The 23,847-nt window shown below is 36.3% G+C and overlaps 3 protein-coding genes across 4 annotated transcripts in view; 2 read left to right on the forward strand and 1 right to left on the reverse strand.

Annotated features, from left to right (window-relative positions):
• The first annotated feature begins 52 nt into the window (after positions 1 to 52).
• On the forward strand, positions 53 to 2,962 carry LOC141910286 (death effector domain-containing protein-like). Its single transcript, XM_074801020.1, has 4 exons — positions 53 to 397; positions 1,106 to 1,291; positions 1,369 to 1,623; positions 1,752 to 2,962. The coding sequence occupies exons 1-4, from the start codon at positions 130 to 132 to the stop codon at positions 1,907 to 1,909; spliced, it is 867 nt and encodes a 288-aa protein (XP_074657121.1). The 5' UTR covers positions 53 to 129; the 3' UTR covers positions 1,910 to 2,962.
• A 369-nt stretch (positions 2,963 to 3,331) lies between these two features.
• LOC141914967 (large ribosomal subunit protein uL10m-like) lies at positions 3,332 to 4,951 on the reverse strand. The gene is made up of 5 exons (XM_074806318.1): positions 4,910 to 4,951; positions 4,482 to 4,675; positions 4,191 to 4,360; positions 3,967 to 4,103; positions 3,332 to 3,701 (listed from the first exon to the last, which is right to left on the reverse strand). Exons 1-5 carry the CDS (start codon positions 4,929 to 4,931, stop codon positions 3,481 to 3,483), a joined length of 744 nt encoding a protein of 247 aa, XP_074662419.1. The 5' UTR covers positions 4,932 to 4,951; the 3' UTR covers positions 3,332 to 3,480.
• A 223-nt stretch (positions 4,952 to 5,174) lies between these two features.
• Positions 5,175 to 23,847, forward strand: part of LOC141914780 (hyccin-like) — a 46,474-nt gene continuing 27,801 nt past the window's right edge. The window contains exons 1-5 of one of the 2 annotated variants that reach the window (XM_074806072.1): positions 5,175 to 5,282; positions 6,689 to 6,766; positions 12,486 to 12,590; positions 13,691 to 13,717; positions 15,218 to 15,352. In XM_074806072.1, the coding sequence (XP_074662173.1) occupies positions 6,719 to 6,766; positions 12,486 to 12,590; positions 13,691 to 13,717; positions 15,218 to 15,352 (315 nt within the window). In that variant the 5' untranslated portion in view covers positions 5,175 to 5,282; positions 6,689 to 6,718. The remainder of the gene's footprint in view (positions 5,283 to 6,688; positions 6,767 to 12,485; positions 12,591 to 13,690; positions 13,718 to 15,217; positions 15,353 to 23,847) is intronic. The other variant, XM_074806073.1, reaches the window with a different exon arrangement.

Here is a 23,847-nt window from a genome sequence, read left to right on the forward strand (position 1 = left end):
AAGGTAACCATCAACTGCTGCCACCTGGTGAATGCTGTCAGTAAATTGATTCACAGCGCTATCACGGTGTCAGCGAAGTAAGAGCTCCAAAACCCATCAAATTGTGTATGATTAGACTCCAGCTCGACGATGCGCACTTTACGTGACGTATTTAAGATAATTGGAGACCAACTAGGTCTTTCCGCCAAGGACTTCGATGTGTTAAGACAACTGGCGTTCACATTCTTGCCGCAGGATTTGCACGATGGAGAAATAGCGGATGGTTTTACGTTTCTGTTGGCCCTACAGAAAGCTGGCAGATGCGACGACTCTAACTTCTTCCATATAATCCGTCTCCTGAAAAGTCTGAAACGTCCTGACCTGATCAAATACGCCAGTAGAAATGAAAACACTATTGGTAAGCATAAGGATAAGAAAATGGCCACCAAGTGAGGTATTATGGTACATATCGACCCCATGGGCCATCCTAAAATAATTTAATCAGAAGGGCCTGAGGATTCAAAATCGATACAATTAGGGTCAGGGCTAGTTCCAATATTCAATCATCGGTGCGTTCTGATTGGATTATCCCATACCACGCATACGCAAATGTGTGCGACTTGGGAAATTCATGGAAAGTGGAAGCTAGATTTAGAGATAATGGAGCGGACAGCGGTATTCGAACCCAGGCCAGCATACTATACTGCTAGCGCAGCGTCTCCCCACTAGACCACTGAAGCTCATGGAATTCCACTGAATGTTTTAACTATCGCTATCTCTGATCCTAACCCTCTGTACCAATTTCTCACCCTTTTGGGGCGTTTTCTCCCCCCCTAAAATGGAACCTAACCCTACATTAGTACATCTAATGATATATAGAGGGCGGTATAATCGATCAACACTTGCATATTGGAACTAGACCTAACCTTAATTTAGTCCGGAGAATATAACAATTCTATACTTTTGTTGATATTTTGGTCACTGAACTGTTTATCCCAATGATGGGCAATATCACCTGACCTACTCGAATTTCCACCCAGTGTAACACCGTACTTATAGTGCAGTTGACCAGACCTGTTAAACCACCCCAGGTTACTTATTGAAATTTTTCCTCTGCGTCTTTCAGTCGAAAATGACCCTCTTGAGGAACACTTTGAATCGATGCACGCTGAAAAATTTGGTGTTTATTGCTCTAATTGTGATGCCGCTTCTCGCAAACGCCGAAAGAGAAGTCCTTGGAGTCATAGAAAACGAAGGAAGACATCGGACGGTTCGTCCGTATCGGATTCTACTGAAGAAAGAGTGACTTGTGGTAAGTAAAGCTGTAACATCAAACTTTTCATGTTGATTCGATGGGTTTTCGTTATATTTGGAAGAAATGTTTTGCAGATATTCGTTTGCGAGTACGGGCTGAGTGCAGTCAACATGAATCAGCACTACAGGGTGCTATTGTATCGCAGAAAGAACACTTATTAGAGAGGCAATTCGAGAAATTTGACCAGGCAAATACGATTCTGAAATCCAGGGATTTAGGTTCTATAGTTTGTGATATAAAGTTTTCTGAATTGACATATCTGGATGCATTCTGGCGTGATTACATCAATGGTTCATTACTGGAGGCATTGAAAGGAGTATTCATTACAGGTGAGACAAATTTCATTCAATGAAGCGTACTTCTTGACAATAGTCAAAACTTAGTTGACAATGATGTAAACAGGGTTCATGGTAGTCAATGAAAGTCTTTGAATGAATTTTGGTTATCATATTTTCAGAATCATTGAAGCAAGCAGTAGGCCAAGAAGATATTCAGCTTTGGGTCAACGTTGATGAAGATGATTATGAATCGGGCCGACGAAAACTGCTGCCAAACCTCAGAAATATTCACAAGTGCAACAACATGACATCGCCGTCAAAAAATTCTCATAATTGATGTTTTCAATGGGGCTCTGAAAATGTAGGCTTAAACGCTCATAACCAGCAAGCAGCACATGTTCATACTGGTATATGTTCTCAAGAAGTATTCTCATTTACTCATTTCCATTTCCTGATAAATGCGAAAGAGTATTATGCTACTGGGGATGAAATGCAATTATAGTTAAGAAAGTTTTATTATTTTTCAAATTAAATCAATAATGTTGCTTGAAGTGCATCGGCGAATGACTGATAGTAAGTTATTGTCCAGAAATAAGCAATGCGCAAAGTACTGTATGTATATTTGTAAGTGCGATGTTTTTTCAACCCAAGTAACACTATATAATATAGGAGGGATTTGAATATTGACATGCCGCATAGAAACAGTTTATGAATTGTACTACACTTAAATTACGTTTTCTATAGAAACCAGGACTCTTGAGTTAGAGTAAAACAGTTCATTTTCAAATGTCTAAACTTCCTCTAAAGTCGGATTATGATAACTAAGAACTGGTTTCAAACTTACTTGAATCTGGATTAGTTAATTTGATTGGCAGCAATTAAGAGATTTCATCCTCCTAGAGGTAGTGTAATAATTTTTTTAAGGCACTTGCCAAGTGTACTAAAATTTGTATATAAATATATTTATCAGACCGGCGTTGATAAAATGGTAATGTTTAACATCGCTAATGATGAATTGGTCCCTCTTTGATAATACAGCAATAGTAATTGTTCCTCTTTATTAGCACTAAAACCAAGTGGTTTCAATTGTTTTGTTTATAATCGATATAAAGTTAAGTAGTAAGAGGTCTATTAATATTATACACTTCAATTTCTGCTGCAAAGGCCTCAAAACTGTATATATGTGTCTTGTTTATCTTGTAAATAAAATAAACTGTTACTATTATGTTTTGATTATTACCCAGGTCCAAGAGAAACATTTTTTTTCTAAGATGATTTTGGTAATTATTTAGACGTAGATGAAATTACCGTTGATGTCTACAGTCTTATATTTCTTGTGTTTATGTTGATGTAAAAAATTTAATACGTTTCTTGAATTCTTGTGCTGTAATAAATGTCTTTTTGTATACAACAATAACGTATCATTATTCGATTAATTGAAGGTTGAAGGCCCAGCCTCTTACACGCTGAGCATTCATTATTCTGCCTGCTAAAAAATTGATCAGATCTTACGGAGTCCGGTGATCCTCACAACCGAAATTAGGGGTAAAAGTGGAACCTCGTTACAACAAACTCGGGTACTAGAAAATATGTTCATTATATCCTGAAAGAAATTATTAAGATAGTCCTGTTTGGGAAAAAAGATGTAATAACCGATAAATCGTATTATCTAAGGTCATTATTACGAGGTCCACTACCACACTACGGTTAGATGAATCTTCATGGCAAGCAAAATCGATCCTTAGAAAACTGCTAGCTATGCTGTACAAGTAGTTTTTCATTTCATTTTATTAACTATCAACGAAAATAGTAGATGCACAATAGAATATGGGCTATAGTACACGCAATCTCTACTACATGTTTCAATATATGAACAAAATTTGTATTCCTAGTTTTGAAACAACTTCCTCAAGTGCCTGTTGAAGAATCTTCTTGTGATGATTGTTTGACGTATTGATCCAAACTCATACTCAATGTTCCTTGATGAGAGTTCATTAATTGTAATGTTTTTCCTCCAGCAGCAGTGTTCAATATACTAACGATTTGACCTCTCATCGCATCGAGATCGGGTAAGGCAGCATATCTAAGTAGTCCTTCCTGAGTAAACAACTTGTCATCAAGTAACCCACCTGGAAATAACAACAATTTCAATTTATGAAAGTATTATATCTGATATTACTAACAACTGAATGATTTCGTTCCGTTGCATTGAATCGGCTGGAAAATTGTGTCAATTTGACATAACTTCATAATTCTTTACTACCCTAATTTCAAAAATCATTAAATGTAGAATATTTAGGCTTGCCAACATTAACTCTGACTAATTGGACTAAAATTATTTCTCTACTTGAGACAAAATCAAGGGTACCCGAATTTTTGCAAAATGCTTTTTACCTAGTATGTGGAATTTGGGATATTTTTTCAACACCTTGACCAGATCTTTAACTTTATCTTCACTACTGTATACGTAATAGTTGAATCCAAGAATCAATGGTGAAATGTTTTCATATTTACTGTTAGCAATTGTTCGTCTGTAATGAGCAATAAGTTTGAATTAAAGCAACATAGAATAGGTGTACACAATGAATTCAGGCACTATTATCGTAATAAGCACTTACAGGACAACCTTCGTATTATAATAAACTCCATTAATTCCATGATCCATCAATGAATCATTGAACTTTTTATATTCGATTCTCGACATAGCTTGAGCATGTAACACCAATACCATTTTGTTATCAAACAGCTCTTGACACCTTCGCACAAGGAAATCTTCGAACAGGTTCACCTGAAAATTTATAATAATTGCAGAATTAATATAGCAATTCAATAACTTCAGGCGCCATGATAGATAGTGACCAGATTGGAATTGCCCGAATCCATCATATTTAATTTTTTCTTCAAAATACCTCCAGCTCCTTCTGTTTTCCATAACTGCAAGTTTCGGAAAGTTTCATTATTTCAGGAATTACAATTGGCCTGGTAACAGCTTCTAAAACTCTTCGTTCATGATGCCTCGGTCTTGGTTTCTGAACATTTATCTTCGATTTGTAACGTATTGTTGTTATTTCCTGACGGTAAATGTGGCTCAACAAAGAAGGACCTATAGTAAATAACACAAAATACTTCATAATCCATTTCCCCATTTTAGTGTTTACCTAGTCTACAAACTGCGACAAAACAAGTGTATATTATCAACTGAATTGACAATACAAAATTCTAAATACTCTTATCTAAATGTACGCTTCAATTTGCCTCAAATCTGAAAAATCTTGTGTATCATACTTAGTTTAACACGGCAAAATTAAACGGAAACTTGATAAAATCTGATACTTACGCCGGCAAACGGAAGCTGCCATTTTGTTTTGAGAAGGACGCTGGAGCGTTGGTGCTTATCAAAAAATTATCGGAGGAATCCCTCATTGTTTATGGCCCATTATCCCAGTCTTTTTATGCCGCATTTATGTAGTAATGATTCGGTGCTGGGAATTGTGTATTAGCATTTGTTTGTCATACACAAATACTCAAACATCAATCTTATTGTTTACGTGAACGATGAAATAAATATATTTGAATTTGAGTTAACTCCCGAGTTCATGAACGCGGAAGTAAATAATGCGGCGCCGCGTACTGGAGAATCAATAATTCGAGAATTCCCAATTGACCCTGTCAAAATCTTCACTCCATGGACCGTGGTCATGTAAAATAGGGTATTGTTGTTTATGTAATCAACATTTAGTGCTTTTATTCTTCAACTTCAGCGCGTTATTTTCATTTCAGCGATTCCCCTGGGCTAGCTTTGGCATTATATGATTGATTCCACTCCTTCCATTCCAATTGCAATGATGGATGTTAATACACTCAACATGCTCAATGACAAGTTCTTGTGCCATCCGTGGCCATTGGGTTGCCTTGCTTTTTATGCCTACTAAAATTCAGACGTGTCCGTATTTATTTGTATGTGTCCGTACGAATAGCCACTTCGTAAAACGAAAGTACAGGTTCAAATCATCTGTGTATGTAGTGTATGCTGTTTTTAGAGCTGTAGGGTGTTTCAAACTATTAGAGTGTGTTTATCTATTCACTGCGAAAAGTGACTGATTGCTGATTGTCACTTATGACCTGAGCACGCTCTGACTAAAGTCGCTTAGTCGCTTCTAGTTCTGTCACTTCCTAGGGTGGGCTTATTCTGGTTTTGAAATAGGCCTAATACATATTCACTATGCCTGATTACGGACATGATCTATCAATCAAATTTTTTAAAACACTGATGTAGTGAAAGCCATTCAGGAGACAAGTGATTATAGAATTAATTTCTAACTATATACATACAGCGCCAGCGGTATATTGCTAATGCGCCCCCTTAAGGTTCATGTGGACCCTCGAGCACATAGTAGTATAGGGAGTGCCATAAACCAGACACTTTCAGGACTGGATGAAACTAATACAATAATTACAGGCCAATTGATATTGATAATCCTACTTATTGCTAGATATATTTGCTAGGGTACCTATTCAATCAGATTCATGTAACCTAATTAGCCTTAACCAGACCTGAACAATTCAAATATCAATCATGCGTTCTAGAAGAAAATACTTATCATCCATACTTAGGTAAGGCCCATATATCCATGCCTAAACAAATTCCAAAAATGCAAGTTGAATGAAAGGAAATAGCAATCAATGTAATTTATAATCCTATCCATTTAATCTATATGCTTGATAAATCTAAGAAAAATCATATACCGTCCGCCTAGATAGGCTCTGCTAGGCAAAACATCTAGACAAATTCATGAAGACGAATTATTACCAGAATCAGTAAAAACACAGACACTTGAGAGCTGGGAAACCCCCCTAAAACCAACACTGGCTACCTAGCAACAAAGACTCGTGAAACAACCGAGGCAACCTGTCATATAGGCCTGATTGGCCTTCGTTATTGGTTGCAATATGTACAATCTTTATTGCATTGTTAAAAGAATCTAAGGACTTAGATGTTGATTAACTACAAAGTTAAGCCATCTTCAAACTTGCAGAGTGTTATTCTTATCATTTATTTCTCTTGATGAGTTATTGATAATTCGCTTGTTAAAACTTTTTTCTTTTGTTTTGATAGGACTATTGACATTGTGATGCTTTACTAAAAATGGGTAGTCCTGATGCTAGAATAAAAGAATGGCTTGCTGAATATAAGGTTTGTAGGTTTGTTTTTTTATCAAACAGATATGTGTTGATGTATTATATGTATATCTTAATGCGGGCCTATGTGTGGTCTTCAGATTACTGAGTTAGTGTGTAATATATATAGGCCCTATTGATCTTTATTTTTATACTACATTGGAAAAACGTGTGACTGACATCTCGAAATCTAATAAACACATTCGACCAGTTTCTAACCATAAAGTAATTGCATGAATCGCAGCTATGCTCAATTGCTCATAGGAAAAGAATGATGGTTTCACTTTTCAATCATGAAAATTATAAATTCACAAAAATTACAAATATGTCTTTTCGGCCACTAGTGCTTACACGCAGCATATTTCAGTAACCCTAAACAACCGCACATAAGCGGAGCATCCTTAATCTTTTGATTTTCAGTTCATAATGCTGGACTTCTATTTTTTGCAATGACAATATTTATAAATCAATATTTAGTTCTATCCTAATGCTCATTTCAAAGATCAGGGCCCAGTTTCACCAAAAGGTTTAACTCTTAAATCGATTTAATTTCTTCATTAATTCAGTTTATCTTAAATCTATTTAGGCCTTAATCCTTTTTGTGAAACTGGATCTTCTTACACTTAAGTTATCATATTGAATTCTAAACCTCAACAATTTGTTGTGGAATTGGTACAATGATTTTTATTTTGAGTTTAGTTACTTCGTATAGTGGGAACTCATTTTTTTTGGTATTATGTTTCATCTTCCAAGTTTGATATTGATACATGAAATATACAGAACGTAAAAATATTAGTCCTGCCCCATCTACATTAATTCCATTATAAACATAATGTGCGTGATCACATAGTGACTTCAATGTTTTGTTTAGCTGTGGAATTCGGAACAATACAATGAGCTAGCTGTACGGTAGTTGCTTGTTTTCACTGTTAGATGGCGCATCAGTTTAGAGTTTGACTGCTACGGGGAAGTTGTAATTTCTCCATATCTATTTAGAAATATGTATTTGCAAATGAAACCATGCGCCAATGTAGATGATGTGAACGAACTGGGACTTATTCGCTTAAACTCACTGCCCCACACAGTAGCTTTTTATCAAAAATCGAGACTAGATAGAGTTGGATAATAATCATATATATAGTTGTTTCACCCACAATATAAATTCATAAATTTCTCAGATCGGTGATGGTATTGGCAGGTGCTGCCACATTCAATCCGGTGATGTTAGATTTATTCTTCACATCGAGATTAGATGACAAAGGGAGGTGTCGTCCTCTAGTATCCAACAAAGTATTAGTTGAGAACTTTTGAAATACTGTAAACCTACGTATTACACGAACTGGACAAATCCCGCAAATAGGTCCTCACTGAAATTCAGCATTTTCTGAAACATAAGAGATGTGTACAATTTGGAAATAACACTTAGATAGCTTTGTAAAATAGTTAAGCTGAATGCATTGTAAAATCCATGTTTTTTTTCAATGTCTGAACTAAAGTATTTACCACACCCTTCTAAAACCTAGCGATCCATACATGGTTTTAAAGGCCTCGCTGATGTAAAACCTGCGTTTATCCATCAGTGATTATGCCTGGCAAATCGTGTTTTCATTTCATTACTGCCTAATAGTATTCAGTTTCCATTTATATCATTGTCGAATATTAAATGTATATATGTATGTTTTTTTTAGATATATACGCATTTTGAGATGAAAGATATATGTATGCCTATATTTATATATATACATGTGTACGACGTATTCACTGTTATTCAATTCTATGAATAGCCTCGAGGAATACAAGTTTTGACGTCATGCACCTATGTTTTATGCTGGATGAGCAGATTTAGGAAACGTATTTATAGCTGTGCTTTCACATATATAAGATATATGGAATTTTCAAGAATTTTCTGATACGTCATCCACTAATATCGGTCGGAGACTTTTTTGCCTCTTTCATCTGCAATCGTACAATGGAAGTCAACTCCACCTAGATGACGACAAGTACAGATTTGCCGTGTGAAACGATATTTTTTAAACCAAAAAAAAGACCTTCCGTGTTCGGTATTAAAGTAAAGTAAAGTTTGAACTAGAACGGAATTAAAGCGCTCATTTTCATTATCGTTTGTCACTACGATAAACGTGCGTGTCCTCGCATTTCTCAGAATTCGGTTCCGATCGTTTTCGTTCGTAAAAAGAACAGCTGACTAGGGATAAATCACTAAGCTCTTTGATCTTCTGCTAAGACGACAAAGTCTACTGTCTTTGATTCGCTAAATGTTAGATGAAATGAAATTTACGTCGCCGTTAAACATCCGATCCCGATGCCCACATATTTTGCGACGATCCGTGCTTCCCTGATTTCATATAGAAATGTCGGCAAATTTGTAGACCAAGGATTTAAAGCCTCACAAGCGGTCTAATTCTATATCCACCTCTGTTCATGTAAATATTCTTAAATTTGGTAACCTGCATAAGTGTTAGTTTTTTCTCTTTCATTTGTATCCTGTGTACAAATTTTATACACCATCTTTTCTTTTGTAAATTTTTTTTTCTTTTTATCATCCACAATCGTGTACGATTTCATGATGAATAGAATATTGAATTGAATTGAATTTATCAGTTCTTCCTTACTGAAATTGAGTGATTTTTTCCCGGGATATATATTGCCCATATACATATTTCTCTCTCGGTATTACCTGGAATTCTGTGTCTAGTATTATACTAGTATAAAGATGAATCTATTTCCAGAGATACGTTATCAGGTGTAAAACGCCTTGGTTTAAAAAGATACAGGTTTGTAAACTTTGGCATGGCGTGGAAACTAACAAAAATCTGCGTTACTAAGTATCATGATGATGAGATATTTCAGGTGCTTCAGCGTTCCAGTTTGAAGTGTTGATCGGTCGATAGATTTTTAGAATTCATGAATATGCATGGTTTTTTCGATGCATCATTTTCTTATTTATTCATCCGATAATTTCTGATTTCTAAAGTTCAATGAAACTCGAAGCGATCGTATTGAAAACATTGGTTTTAGTATAGGATAGGCTTTCTTTGATTTCAGTGTCCTCTGACATTCCTTGATGTGCATGCTAAACATGACACACTCCGGCCGGGATTATTAGCAAATACTTATCTAGTAGTGATTTCTTCAGTCAGATTTGAGGAGTCAGTGATGTATTTATGACTCGAGGGAGGTTTCATTTCATCCGTCTTCAGGGGGGAATACGAACTAATCAGAATTACTTGTACATTCCGTAGCATTTATATCAAAAAGTATTCATTACTTTGTTCAGTAGAAAATGTGTAATGTATTCTCTATAGAATCATAAAGCGTATTGAAAAATTACTATTTGTAGTCATTTCATTCTTTATGAATTGCATTTATTTCTATTTTCAGAGGACTCATGAACTAGGCCTTTATTCGGAAGTAAATTAATCCTTAATTATTTGGATGCTGTTTCTTTTTCTTTTACTAACCATGCATTCGTGATTACACTTTTTTTTGTTGAAAGTTTTTCGTTCACCGGGATCGGCAACCGGCGATCAAATTTGAACTGAAACGTTGTTCTTGTGTTTGAAGACAACGGGCAGTTGATTGCATGCGTGTTCGGTTCGTTCGTTTCTTTGCAATACCTCGCACGACATCTCAAATACCAAATTAGCCCTATTTACGAGATCTTCGAGACTCAACTCGAAACGACGGAAGATCGCTTTCATTTATATACACGTTACGTCTTGAGATATCGTTCCGCGATCACCGATTGATTTCATTTAACTGTCATGGCTGCTTTGGTCAAGTATTAAAAGCAATCTGAGTGGAACACCAGTGATGTTCCGCGTGTACTCCGCGGTGATGAAAGATTTGCATGGCAGATTTGGTAACTGTAAGAGCAGATAACCGATATATAGCGCAGTGGATGAATATGCGGTTGATGATGTGTATTTCTTCACCTGATTCCAAACCGATGCACAATCTCATTCAAGAACATCGATCAGTGACCATTGCTCATCAAATCGTGTGCTGCGCCCGCAGCATTTTATTGACATTCGGTAAATATGGCTGCAGCTGCGGGCTACGAGCTGATTGGCTTGGTGGCTGTCGTGACCAGAAGCTCTCTTTAGACAATGAATTCCGCGGCCTTTGACTCAACGGCGTATATATGTACGATCGGTTATTTAGTGGCCTGCCAACCTTCTGAAGGCAGCGGAAAAAATAAGATAGCCTTCTCTTTGAAGATCGGTATGAAAACCAGACATCTGAAAATGATCGGAAAATATGAGATATGATATTGGCCATATGGTAACGAGCCTGAAAGACTTATTGAATTCTCAATGAGGAGTGTATGTTTATACGATAGGTATTTCATCCTAATTGAAGTGGGAAGTAATTTATTCATCGTTCAATTTATACACCTATTCGACTGCTATCATTGGCCACCGGTGTTTGCTTGGATTTGATTTTTTTTTAGCTGAATATAAAGGGACGCTATTAATAATATTTACAGCTTTGATTAGTCGCGTGAAATTGATTTTTTCGTTTTTAGAGAGAAAGTTTCATTTGTCTGGGGTTTTTTTCTGCGATGTGATAATCGCGCTGATCATCGCTCGGCGTTGCTGTGGTTTTAATGTCAGTTTTAATGCGACATTAACCGCCTGAAAGCCAGAACAGAGATTATAGATAGCTACTTAACACCTAATAAATACGGCCAAAACTTTCTTAATCCATCATCAAACATGTTTATTTTTCATCCTGGATATATGAGGAGTTGGCAGAAACGCAATTTAAGCCTATTTGTTATCAGTTAAATTGATTCTTATATTTTTTATAAGTTTGCAGCTTTAGCTTGATGATATGAATCCTAGAGGCGAATAGGCTTTCAATATATTAATCTATACTAAAATTAGTTCAAAAGAAAATCTTTAAGAGAATGATTCGAACAATGAGATGAGAATTATTTTCCATTTATTTCTGTGAGATTTATTCTGTGACATTTGAACCAGATAGCAGTATAGAAAAATTAGAAATAATCTCTTCTAAAATTAGTTGAAAAGAAAATCTTTATTCATTTCTGTGGGACGTTTATTCTGTGACGTTTAAACCAGATAAAAATTGAAAATAGATTCATTGGATATTAGATATTGTTCATCTTTCAGGCACTCGTAACAAGTTGATATGTTTTAGGCTTCAGAAAGAACTGATTGAATAAAACCCCCTAAAGCAACTGTTCAATTTTCAGTATTGTATATTATCGCTGGCATTGCATGATTGCGATTTGACAAAAAAGGTTTTTTCATTTGTTGATTTAGTCATTGTAGTTTTCTTTGTTCTGGGAATTTGTTTCACTTGAAGCTACACTGTTAGATACACATCATGTCAACTGCGTCATCACCTGTACGTTCACTTCTATTCCGATTAGGAAAAATATCGTTTTGTGAATGACTATTGTCAATTTTGTCATTCCAATACATAACATGATTCTCCAATGGTATGGTGATGCCAACTTAATCTGGATCACTCTGGACTATTGAAATTCATGTGGGCTATCGATGACATTTGGATTTGTTCAAAAACTGGATTAAACTCATCCGGGTTACCGCGCCATTTTACAAAATATTTTCTGCTACATTCCATTAACAATCTGGTCGTAATACCTGTCACTTTCACTGTCTAGAGCTTGTTACCTTCGAACTTGAGTAGATATAGTCATGATATTTTTGAAATCTCATTTTCAGGGTTTGAGTGAGGCTGAAGGGCATACTTACGCAAATACAGTTCGACATAATGAGGACCTGCGTCAGTCTTTATACAGCTTATTTCAGCACGACTACCGACATGAGGTATGTATGCATGACTTGCGCTGCGGTGAAATATCCATACCGATAACATGAAATGCGACGATGATGATTGGCAAAATCGGAAATTTACAATTTCATCACCGATTTTTGTCTTTAATTTAGCTTATTTTATTTTCGGTTATGAATTATCCTCAAGAAAAAGCTGTCATATGAAAAATTCCAAAATACTGTATAATGTTTAAATATGCCTCTGCATTGTTGTATTGAAATACACTTGGTTTTATTTGTAAATGGTCATATAATTCATTTACTCGATATTTATCTAACCTCATGTAGGCTTTCACAAAACCTCAAAAATTAATTTTTCTTAAATTGTGGAAAGCTTTTAGGCTCAGTATTTTTATGATCAAGTCTTGATCCGTTGGCAATTATGTTTTTTATAACAGTAATTTACCTGCTTTATACGGAGGATCAGGTTATATTTATGGTAAAGATCAGGTGTAAGCAGGGATTACTGTGATATAACGTAGTTACTCTGTAAAATAGATATCACCTGTGAATTCTTGCACCGACACACACCGCGGAAATACATAAAAACCAAAGACAAAATATCTATACAATTTATGCTTGATGATGGACATTGAGACCGGAGTTTCAGTCTTGATTGGTGGGGCCTAAATGAGAGCTTGCTATAGATACCTGTCATGACTCAGTACTATAACATTTTTTTTAAAAGACAATGGATTTCCCATAAATGTCTGAACTGGTGGCTGGGGACTAACAGTTGGTGGCAATAAGTTTGAAATTTCCAAGCTCCCAAATCCAAAGTTTATCATCCGAAGTACCAATCTAAGCCTTTATAACTTGGTAGTAAAATGTTATTTGATTTTGAGTGAAATGTTCAAGAAATGGTTTAATTTACTACTAGCACACCTGGTGGATCCTCGCTTGCCACAGGAGAAATCCACAATAACCACATTTGTACGAGGAGAAGCTTATAACAAGAACATTTTAAAATCAATTAACAACACTTGATATGATTTTCATAACAGTTATTGTAGCTAATTGTATTATTAGTTGAGCTTTATCCCCTCATAACTATTACATGATATTATTGTTGTTGTAATACTTGTTTACTGCAGGAACTACTAGGTGCAGATATGCAGCAAGTAAGTGAACACTAATGGTGAATAGTTACACCGCATTTCTACTCTCATCTCCTGACAATTCTCCTCTATTCGCTGATTAGAAATATATATACATATCTATATATCCAAAATACATATATATGGATGTGTATACCCATAGTAACCTGGATACCATTATGTATAAAAAGAGCTTCTTCATCAGATAATACACGCTCCTCGCTGTTACAGTCAGTCTATTTATTGATCGATTGATTATTATTTTTATTGACAGGTTTTCGTCATTATCAATCAATTTTCCCTGATTCTAGCGCTGGTAGTCGCCGCCGCCGTCGTCGTCGTCGATGGCTATCTGATCCTCGGGAATGCTTATTTTTCGGTGATGGTGAAATATGAAATTTCCCTTTCGCATCATCTCTATTTACGGACAATCCGCTTTTTTCCTTCCCATTATTCATATACCTGGTGTAAGAAAGGCACATCCTATTCATTAACATGTATATTATACCTGGTAACGATTTACGCCAATGACGATGGTCGCCATTTTTCATTTATGGTATGTTTAATCATCACATCCGCCCTTTTTCTGCTACAAAACTTGTCGTTTTCTTTTTTTGGGTAGATATCTTCGCCCATTCGTTTGAAGGTACAAAGGGTTTTTTAGGCAGTGTAACACAACAGAGATTTTCCGCTGGATTTCTTTTCATCATTTTATAGCCCAAAAATTAATTAACGTCGCTAATGGGTTTCGAAATAGGTTTTTTTTTCTCCATCCCGTCCAGACTGCGATTTTGCGTTTCATGATAATCTGCTTCGCAGAGGAATATTAATGAAAGCATTTTGCATCGCAGCGGAGCGTTGACACAAAATGGATTCGTATTATGGAATCTCTGTTCGAGTTACCGAGAAGGAAATAAGCCATTGTAGGACGTTTAATAAATTTTGCACTTAAGTCATATGATATTGGCTCTGAAATTTGTAAGAAATATAAAGCTGATGACATGCTATTATTCGTAATCTGGTCTCTATAGAAGAAACTGCGGATTAGCTATTAGCCCCGGCATTTCCTCATTCTCCGCTACGCTTTCGGTATTGATCCATTGTTTCCGTTCTTTCGCCGCTCCGAAAATTTTTCGCTGAAAAATTGGTATGGATTTTTCGGTCGTCATAGAAACGTTACAAAATAAAATGAAAACATTGCGGATTGGTGGAAACCGCGCGCACGAAAATTGATCCGCCGTGTGAGTGAAGGCATCATCGGGAAAAAAAAGGACCGGTTACAAGAGACCGGTCTCAAAAAAGATACCCGAGCAGTTTTTATTCGTCGTCTTGACGAAGGTATTTTTCAGGGACGGGAAACTTGTAGAACTTTGTCGACCTTTTTGGGAACGTTGTGACATAAATATTCACTTTGTACGTACACGAAAATACCATATTTGCCGCCGTGTTTAAAAATCACGAACATGTGTGGTTTTTTTTCCTACTCGTTATTCGATATTACTAAAACTGATGTCTTTATTTCAGGTGCTCGATCCCGTTTGTCATCAGTTGTTCGAATTTTACCGCTCGCCTGAACCAGAATTACGTCAGTTTACACTAGAATACATTCCAGCTTTAGTTTATAGCTACCTTCTCGCTGTCAGTCGCAACAATAAAAAGGTAAGAGCAGTGTAGATCAGAGCCGCTGATTAATCATTATGGCTCTGATACCGATAGAAACTGGGCTTTCCCCGCTGAACGTAAACATTATTTTGAAACACGAATATTGATGACGTAGTGCACACAGATCCCTTATATAACGCGTCCCAGATATCAATGTATATAGACATTATTTTAACATAGAAAATACGGCTTCAAAAAAAGATATTCTTAATTAATGATTGGTTAGAAACTTTAATTAGTTTTTGAATCTAACTACCTAGAGCTATTTCACGAATTATGACTTCATGTATGTATGTATGTATCTATTTCTGTCATTACCGGTATTTAAACATCGTTGATATTGATGCTGATCAGAATTTGCAAGGTTTTACTCATTTTTAAGCCCTGGACTGTATTCGGTACCACCCAGATAATTAGGCGTGTGTTACTATGATTAACTTGCTTTTCAGTTTGATTTTCTTGTCTAATTTTATCATTATCCGTCGTATATTGTGTTTACATGTATTTATGCTCGCAGCGAGATTTCTTAACTGTTGACAACTTTCATGACAAGCTTCGCCACTGGGCATGTACGTATGTAATAGGCACATTTCTAAAACGCTTTAAAATCTATTTCAACCTGTGAGGAATGAAATTCAGAATGATTTATCGATTTGAATTGAAGGAAGCGTTTTGACATCGAAGTCTGGTTTATATATACATCTATTATATATATTATGTATATTTTGTATCTCGAATTGAATTGAATTGAACTGAAATTTATTTAGACTGAAAGAACTGTACGGAAGAGAAAACAAATACACAAATATGAATCAATCATAAATGTACAAAAACGGTCAAGGGTTCATCCCAAGCCTAACAAGGCTGTACTCAAAGAGGGGACGAAACCTAAAAACTGATAATGAAAAGACAATAATAGTAAAGATTATGATAGTAATTCTAATCGTCAAGAATGCTGTTTAGTTGATGTAGTTACTGTTGGCGTTAGTAAGAGCAACAAAGGTTGCAAAATGATTACTTTTTTTTGTTCTATTTTTACTAAACGTTCAAGAAATGCAGATCTACGGGAAGGGGTTAAGAATTCACGAATCGGAAACTGTTTTAGAGTCATTGAAAAAGATTGCCCATGATAAGTGCTGCTACACCTATTGAGCATTTTTCCAAGCTTCTGTGAAGATATCCAGCCGGCCATTAGCTCAGCTACATCCGGTTTTGCCTGATCTCGTTCGGCGTAGATGCGGCATCAAATTTTTCCACTCGACCCAACTTCAGCGGTATCGATACACTGTGATGTTAAATCCTATCATAGATACTTGGGAAGAAAGTATCAGTTACCATGGCAATAAGAAAGGCATGATCGGAGATGATATGCTTCAGAAAATGTTCCCGGAGTTAATCCTTTCAATTTCCCATAGCGCGGAAAAAAAGCAGGTGGATTAATATACTGTTATCGAGATATTTCTACGGCAATTTTCGGCTTAGGCTTTTTTTTTTTCCAGCCAACTCTCGACGAACGTGATCGGGTGACCAACGCCGCTGATTTTCGGTGGTGAAGTTTCTGATGAGAGGAAATCGAAGTTACCTATCTAAGATCACGCGGTAGTTCACTGGGAAAGGAAAAGATATCGTTTTGTCAAAACTCTTTTTTTGTTGTTGTTTAAACATCTTTTTTATTGATGAAAAATGTCAGTGTACGAATGCATTTTAATGTAATGTACACTATACAGAGTATTGGAACATAATCCCATAGGAACATAATAACTTTGCTAAATGAAACTAAATATACAGAATCATTTTCCTCCTCTAGATTGAAAAGATTTAATTGATTACAATTTCCAATATTTGCACTTTTAAAAGCATGACATACGACTTTAGTACAAACACTAGGGCTACTTGATGTTAGGTCAAGGCGTCATCGACGTTGATCAAAGATTGCCTGAAAAAATGTGTTTAAACATCAAACGCGTCAAAATGAAGTGATTCATCTTAAAGGAAATGAATCGAGGACAGAAAAAGACCCTCAATCTCTCGAAACTTTAACAACTTTTATCTAGTTTACTGAGAGCAATGGAGAGAATGGAGACGCTTCGATCTCGCGAACAACATTTTTTTTTTTCGTTCATTTCACTCGAGATATTTTAGGTTTCTCTTTCATGCTTCGGATCATGCGATGGCTCACTGGAATCAGCTTACCTTTCGCGAGGCACCCGGGGAAGACGAATCTCTATTGTTACTTAAGTTTGTTGTCATGGAAACTTGATGCAGCTGAATAGTGATTTTGCTTGTTGGTTGCCGCTAGATTTGAAGGAATTTGATATTTTGTAACCAGAGACCAGGCTGCCTTAGGAAAAAAGTAATAAACTTCTAATATTACTATTGCTGTGAAGTACAGGCTATGTCATCTGATAATTATGGCTGGCGTGCTCTTATCTTTTTGAAAATGTTACCTCTGCATGAATGTGACTTCGACTGTTCGTTGTGTCATGAATACTAGAAGCAACAAATAAAGTGTGTCGCAGTTGTTGTAATGATATACCCATGACAGTATGCTGAATATCAAAGCGAGATTTTGTCGAGCTATCGACTATTGAGAAAAAAGTTTCTAAATCCAGCTTATCAGAACTGGTGACCTTTTCTTCTCGCCTTATGATTTCGTAGTTTTTTGTTACTCTTCGCTGGAGTTAATCCAAAGGCTTTAAGATGATATGGTTTTTGTAATAGATTCTCCGTTCGTATGCGCATCAAGGGATCCAGACTAGAATTTAAGAATAGTGCAACAACTACTGATAATTTAGATTTAGCCAGATTCGAACAGCGTAAGCCAATGATGAAAAATGGGTTGTTTCTTTATTTGGTGCCAAAAAAGCCATCTACGCAGACGCCTGTTTTTTTTTCTTTAGCCGGGAGAAAGAGCGTTCGTCTGTTTCAAGTTCAGGTTTCTTCATGTAAGGAGGATCCACCGCTATGTAAGGCATCCTACTGAAGTAAAGCTGTCTCCGACATTGATGTGGCATCTCTCGAGGGACATTATTGTTGTCACACATACAATCAGCAAAATAATATATCGTAAATTTCCTGCACCCTTCTACAGTTGAAATTGCTTTGGCGGAACTTGGGAGGATGTAATTACTAAATTACAGGAAACCGTATTGAGACAGATTGTTACTGAATGTTAAGACGCTATACCTGAAACGTTGGTGTTTTCATCGAAAATTCTAGTCCAGTTATTGTACGTACATGATGTAGTAGGAGTGCTTTTATCTGCTTAAATTCGATCCCCCCCCTTTCTGGTACTTATCCCGATGACTTCCGTGATTCGGGTTGATTTTCTGGGCTTGTCACCTCACGTAAGCTCATTTTAAAAAAGATGCTGTGTTGAAGTCAAAACTTTTTTCAGATGCTCAAAGGAAATCAATCTGGCTTATCTGTTATATTTGATATGATACGGTCATGCGATACAGCAACATTTTCTCCTCGCAGTTTTTCATGATTTTAGATTTGAAAAAGAAACACGCTGATCCCCGATTTTGTAATCAAATATTCGTCAAATTTTTCATACACTCCTGAAATCCAGTACTGGAGCTCGGTTTGATTAGATAAATAGATATGGTTGAAACTAACCCTCAATTGGGAATACAGCTAATCACAGCGTTTCGGAAATTCCTTTGATGTTTCACTCACTGAAACAAAATTGGCTGTTGACGGTTTCATCAAGGATCCTAATGTTTGTGAAGGTGCTTGCAAAGACACAGGAACTTGAATTACACCGCAAGAGAAATTTGAGTTTAAAAAATAGATGCTAGAAAATTCATGTCGACAAAAGAACCCAGAAAGTATGTACATATGTGGTGGGAAAAACCTAACTCATTTAATTTGTTCATCCTATATAAACCAGTACCCATCCATGTTAGATATGGAGATTTCTACATAAATGAAGGATTTCTGAGAGATGGTAAACAAAATATTTGTACCCATTTTTGTTTGAAACGTATCGCTTATGTTCTCTTGTTTCATCTGATAGTGAAATAGCAGAAGCACATGGTCTCCGGGGTCCGGACCCCTGCCTTCCCATTGAGGTTGCCTTTTTCGTATTGGTTAAAACCTATAGATTTGACAATCCTCTTGGAAATTGCATTTTTAAGGGTGGATCTAACCCTAGATGGAAAGACCCCGCTTTAGTTCTTTGACATGGCTGCTTTATCTGAGAATGCATTTTCTTTTCTCTGGACCCCGGCCTTCTAAATTTTCTAATTCCACCTAGCATTGGGTGGATTTTTTCCGTGAATTTTTTCCTGAATCTAACGGCTGAGAAGGGGTTAAAACGGAGTCGCCGAGGATGTATTTTCACAGACGAATGATTCTGAATCATGATCGATTTTTTCCTTTTTGCAACCTGTAAAAGGAAATTACATCTACGTGAAAGAGTGATTACAGTAAACATGTATCGGTAACGCGGTATAACCGAACCTACCACCGCTGTCGTCGTCGTCCGTCTCATCACCGGTTACATCGATAATTTCTATGATTCAAAAAAAATAATCGCTATTCACGTTCCTATCAATGAGCTAGCCGGACACGGTTACATGCGTCGTAGCACTCTTTCTGTTAAGACATCACAGTACCACAGATAGAAAACTTGATTTTGCATTTTAGCGTTCATTTTGACATAGACTAATATATCTCGCGATCTGCTGAATATATATTTATTTATAAATACATATTAATATATATATATATATATATATATATATATATAAATATATATATATATATATATAATTATCAGATTATCCGAGCATTATCATTTGAATTTCAGAGATTTTATGAATATATATATATATATATATATATATATATATATATATATATATATATATATATATATATATATATATGTATGTATATATGTATATATATATATTCAAATGATAATGCTCGGATAATCTGATAATTCATTCGATATTGTGATCGGATTTTCGGATTAGTCATTATCGAATTGTGACATATTTTAGAAACGGCGTAATATATATATATATATATATATATCTCGCCGGGGCATTAGAGGTTACCATCGTCGTCGTTTCGTGAAATCAAATTTCACCGCACATAATGATGAAATTCAATCAACGGAGATCGAGCTCCTCGTGGAATTTCATCTCGCAGATTAAGTGCAGTTGTCGGCGCGGGCCCCCGAGTTTGTTAGCGTCTATGATTGTTGGTCATATGACAAGCTTTGCAAATCGATCAAATCGTTGTCTTGATGAGCATATCTTGATCTGATGCGTTGCCATGGAAACTACTCAAATATTGTAACAGCATGCCCAATTATGATGTGAAAGTATGTGCAGCATTTTTATTCCTTCCGAATCCGGTACTTCATACGTACAGTTAATTACTCTCCTCTCAGTCATCCTTCGGTATTTTTCCAACACCGATTACACATTCAGGCTCGAGTCAAATTTAGCCCGCGCCTAATTAGTGAGAGCGCGCGTTTACACGCGAACCACTCACTCGATACTAAACAATGCTTAAATGAAGCTAAATGAGCCTTTTTCAGAACCAGTAGCAATTCACGCGCACAAATTTGACCCATGCTTGAATTCGGTTAGGGCCTGGCACAATGTCTTGGCCCGGCCCCATTTGGCACCCGTGTGAACGGTTGTACCGGGCCAAAAATGCTCGTGCGATCGCGGCTAGAGATGCGTTTCTTTGATTTTTATCCCAGGGATAATCAATCGATTAAATATCGTTAGCGTATTGGACTGGCGGCATTCTCTTTTTTCTTACTCGGGGTCTGAGAGTCTAATTTCCAGGTCAGACAACACAGAACAGATATCCATTAGCGGCGTAGAAAATAATGTACGCGATGGCTTAATGGATTAATGGATTACAATGGAATTGATCTCATGTACTTATGTACTCATTTCAATATATATATATATATATATATAATGCCATTAGTGGCGAAAAGTCTTGAACATGCATCGTTTGAGACATGTGCATTATCACAAAATACCTCACAGGTGAGCAGTCGAGTGTACATGACCGGTTATGATTGAGGCTGATAAATTCTGCGTTAACGCAGCAACTTCCCCGCTGGAATTTGTGATAATTATATTCCCTTTGAGTGACGGGGACTGTCGCGTTCGTTCGTCCGACTGACAGGACAGGCAAGCGAGATAATGACCTTCACATATCCGATTACATAAACATTGTCCTATCTGGGATAATACCAAAAAATTCTTTTATCACTCATTTCTAGGCCTACGTTATTTTCGATTTATTTCACTGTGCATAAACTAACCACAATCATAGCGATGCTCTTACGGAGAGATGTTGTGTAACATGTAATGTTTTTTGTATAAGTTTTGCATTTACGATTCTCATTTGAATTTGTGCATAGAATGGTTTCATTCCGTAAGCCCGAATATTGTAAATCCGCAATGTTTCATCTGTTTGCTAAGACCGAGTTAGAAATAAGATCTATTGCTGTTTTGAACATCTGATACGAGACAGGAAGGCCAGACTATTTATCCCCACCCTTAATTCAGAGAAGGGAACTAGATGCCTGTAGTATTTTTTTCGAACCTGATAATTGCCGCTAATAGTCGGATGAAAAATCTGATATCTCCAACATGAGTCCTGAAGGATGCCTTGAACGTGAATTCAAACGGTTGTTTTAGAAATGATCAATTTCACCAAAAACCTATGTATGAAAAAAATACAAAATACAAGATGACATGAATTTGACGATATTGTTGTAATAGCTTCAGGCTTTGAATTCTCTGTATACTAATCGAGAGTTTCATTAGTGCATTGAATTTCTCTGCAGTGCATAGAAAATTTACTGGGGGTGTCGTTTAGCGAAACATGCGGTTTTTTGCGTATTCATCGCATTTTTATGTATCGTGGAGCGAATTAGATGCTACCAAATGTCGAAATCTCAAATTCACCGTAGCCTCAAACAATTTGAAAACTTATCGCTACAATTTAGAAAATTCTGTTTTGCCTTTTTTTGCATTTCTTATTTCTATAGTAATAAACTAAACAGCCCACTCTAATAAAACTATTGGCGTATTCAATTTCTGTGCATTTGAATGACGTGAATATTCTGGGCTCGGGGCAACTACCCTCGATCTTGTTTTTGCATCTAAAAAAAACATTTAATGAACGCGCGCGCCTGTTTGCTGTCAGTCACGTTGCAATCAGTTTTGAGAACTCAAATATATACACTTTTTCTAAAGGCGGATGCATAAATTCTAGAATGTCCGTCGTAGTGCTTACAGCAGCATAAATTTCTAAACATTTCATGTAGCGCAGACCACGAGTTAATACGGCATATTTTTAGTACAAAAGTTAATATTTCATGTATATATATATATATATATGTATATATAACATTGTAGAAACCTTAGCATTTAAAAAAATAGCATTAACTTGTTGGAAGTTGACTACAACAAGCATGTACAAGTCGGCTCCACCCTGCCCCGCGGCGAATGTTGAAATTGGGAAATCGATATGGACACTATATAATAGCAGCACTGCAGGCTAGCGTGTGCGGAGCCATTTAGAACTACCCTTAACCGCTGAAAAACACACTTAATCCATATACAGCTCAAATCAGAAATCAGCTGTTTGGTCTTCAGTTTTGTCTTTCATTTTAAATGAAATGAAACCTGAACTAATAATTTGTCCAAATTGATGTATGCGTGATTGATTTGTTGTGCGATTTTCGTCGCGAGCGAACGCCGATATTACGTCCAAATATAGACGAAACGCCGTTTGAAGTCGTGTGAAACGTTCGCAATCGGCGAATGTTTGTTTACGAATTGATTCGTCGGGAATGGATTCCGTTTCTGAATTTAGAATGACGACTCGGCGAAACTTTCTTTATGCCGTATTACCTCGTCGATGATGTGCGTTTGCTTATCGTATTTTTAGATTTTTTAGTTAAGACGATGTTTTGAGCAATGTTGAAAAAGTTGTCGTTTCTGAGAAACGGTATAGCGCGTAAATCTGATATCTGTTGCCTGATTCATTGTCTTCCCTCGATGGGAATACTTGATTTGGTCACCAGTACTATATGTCTTAATCATTATTTAAACATTTAGTCTCATGAATTCGACAATGGGTTGTCTGGAAATCGAGCAGTGCGCTCAAAATCTGATGAATTATTGATATGATCATAATCTGATACGTATAGATAATGTCCGGTGACATCTTTTTTTTAGAATTGTTTTTCTTCAAGAATTCCAGACACCGAAAGTCACCTCAAAATCAGTTAGGCGATGTGGATACATGACTTGTAACATGGAGAAAAATCCCCAAAAATATTACCATAAGAAATGCAGGTCTAGTAGATTTGTTGCATGACTTTTCAAATACATGCACCAATAGACCTTATGAGGCCACTAAACCTAAGTTTGTAAAGTATTTTTCAGCGGATTTTTCAGCCGGGCAAAATATATTGGTTTCATGTTGATTTTCAAGTT

The sequence above is a fragment of the Tubulanus polymorphus genome, chromosome 1 (genome assembly GCF_964204645.1).
Source record: "Tubulanus polymorphus chromosome 1, tnTubPoly1.2, whole genome shotgun sequence".
Classification (NCBI taxonomy): domain Eukaryota; kingdom Metazoa; phylum Nemertea; class Palaeonemertea; order Tubulaniformes; family Tubulanidae; genus Tubulanus; species Tubulanus polymorphus.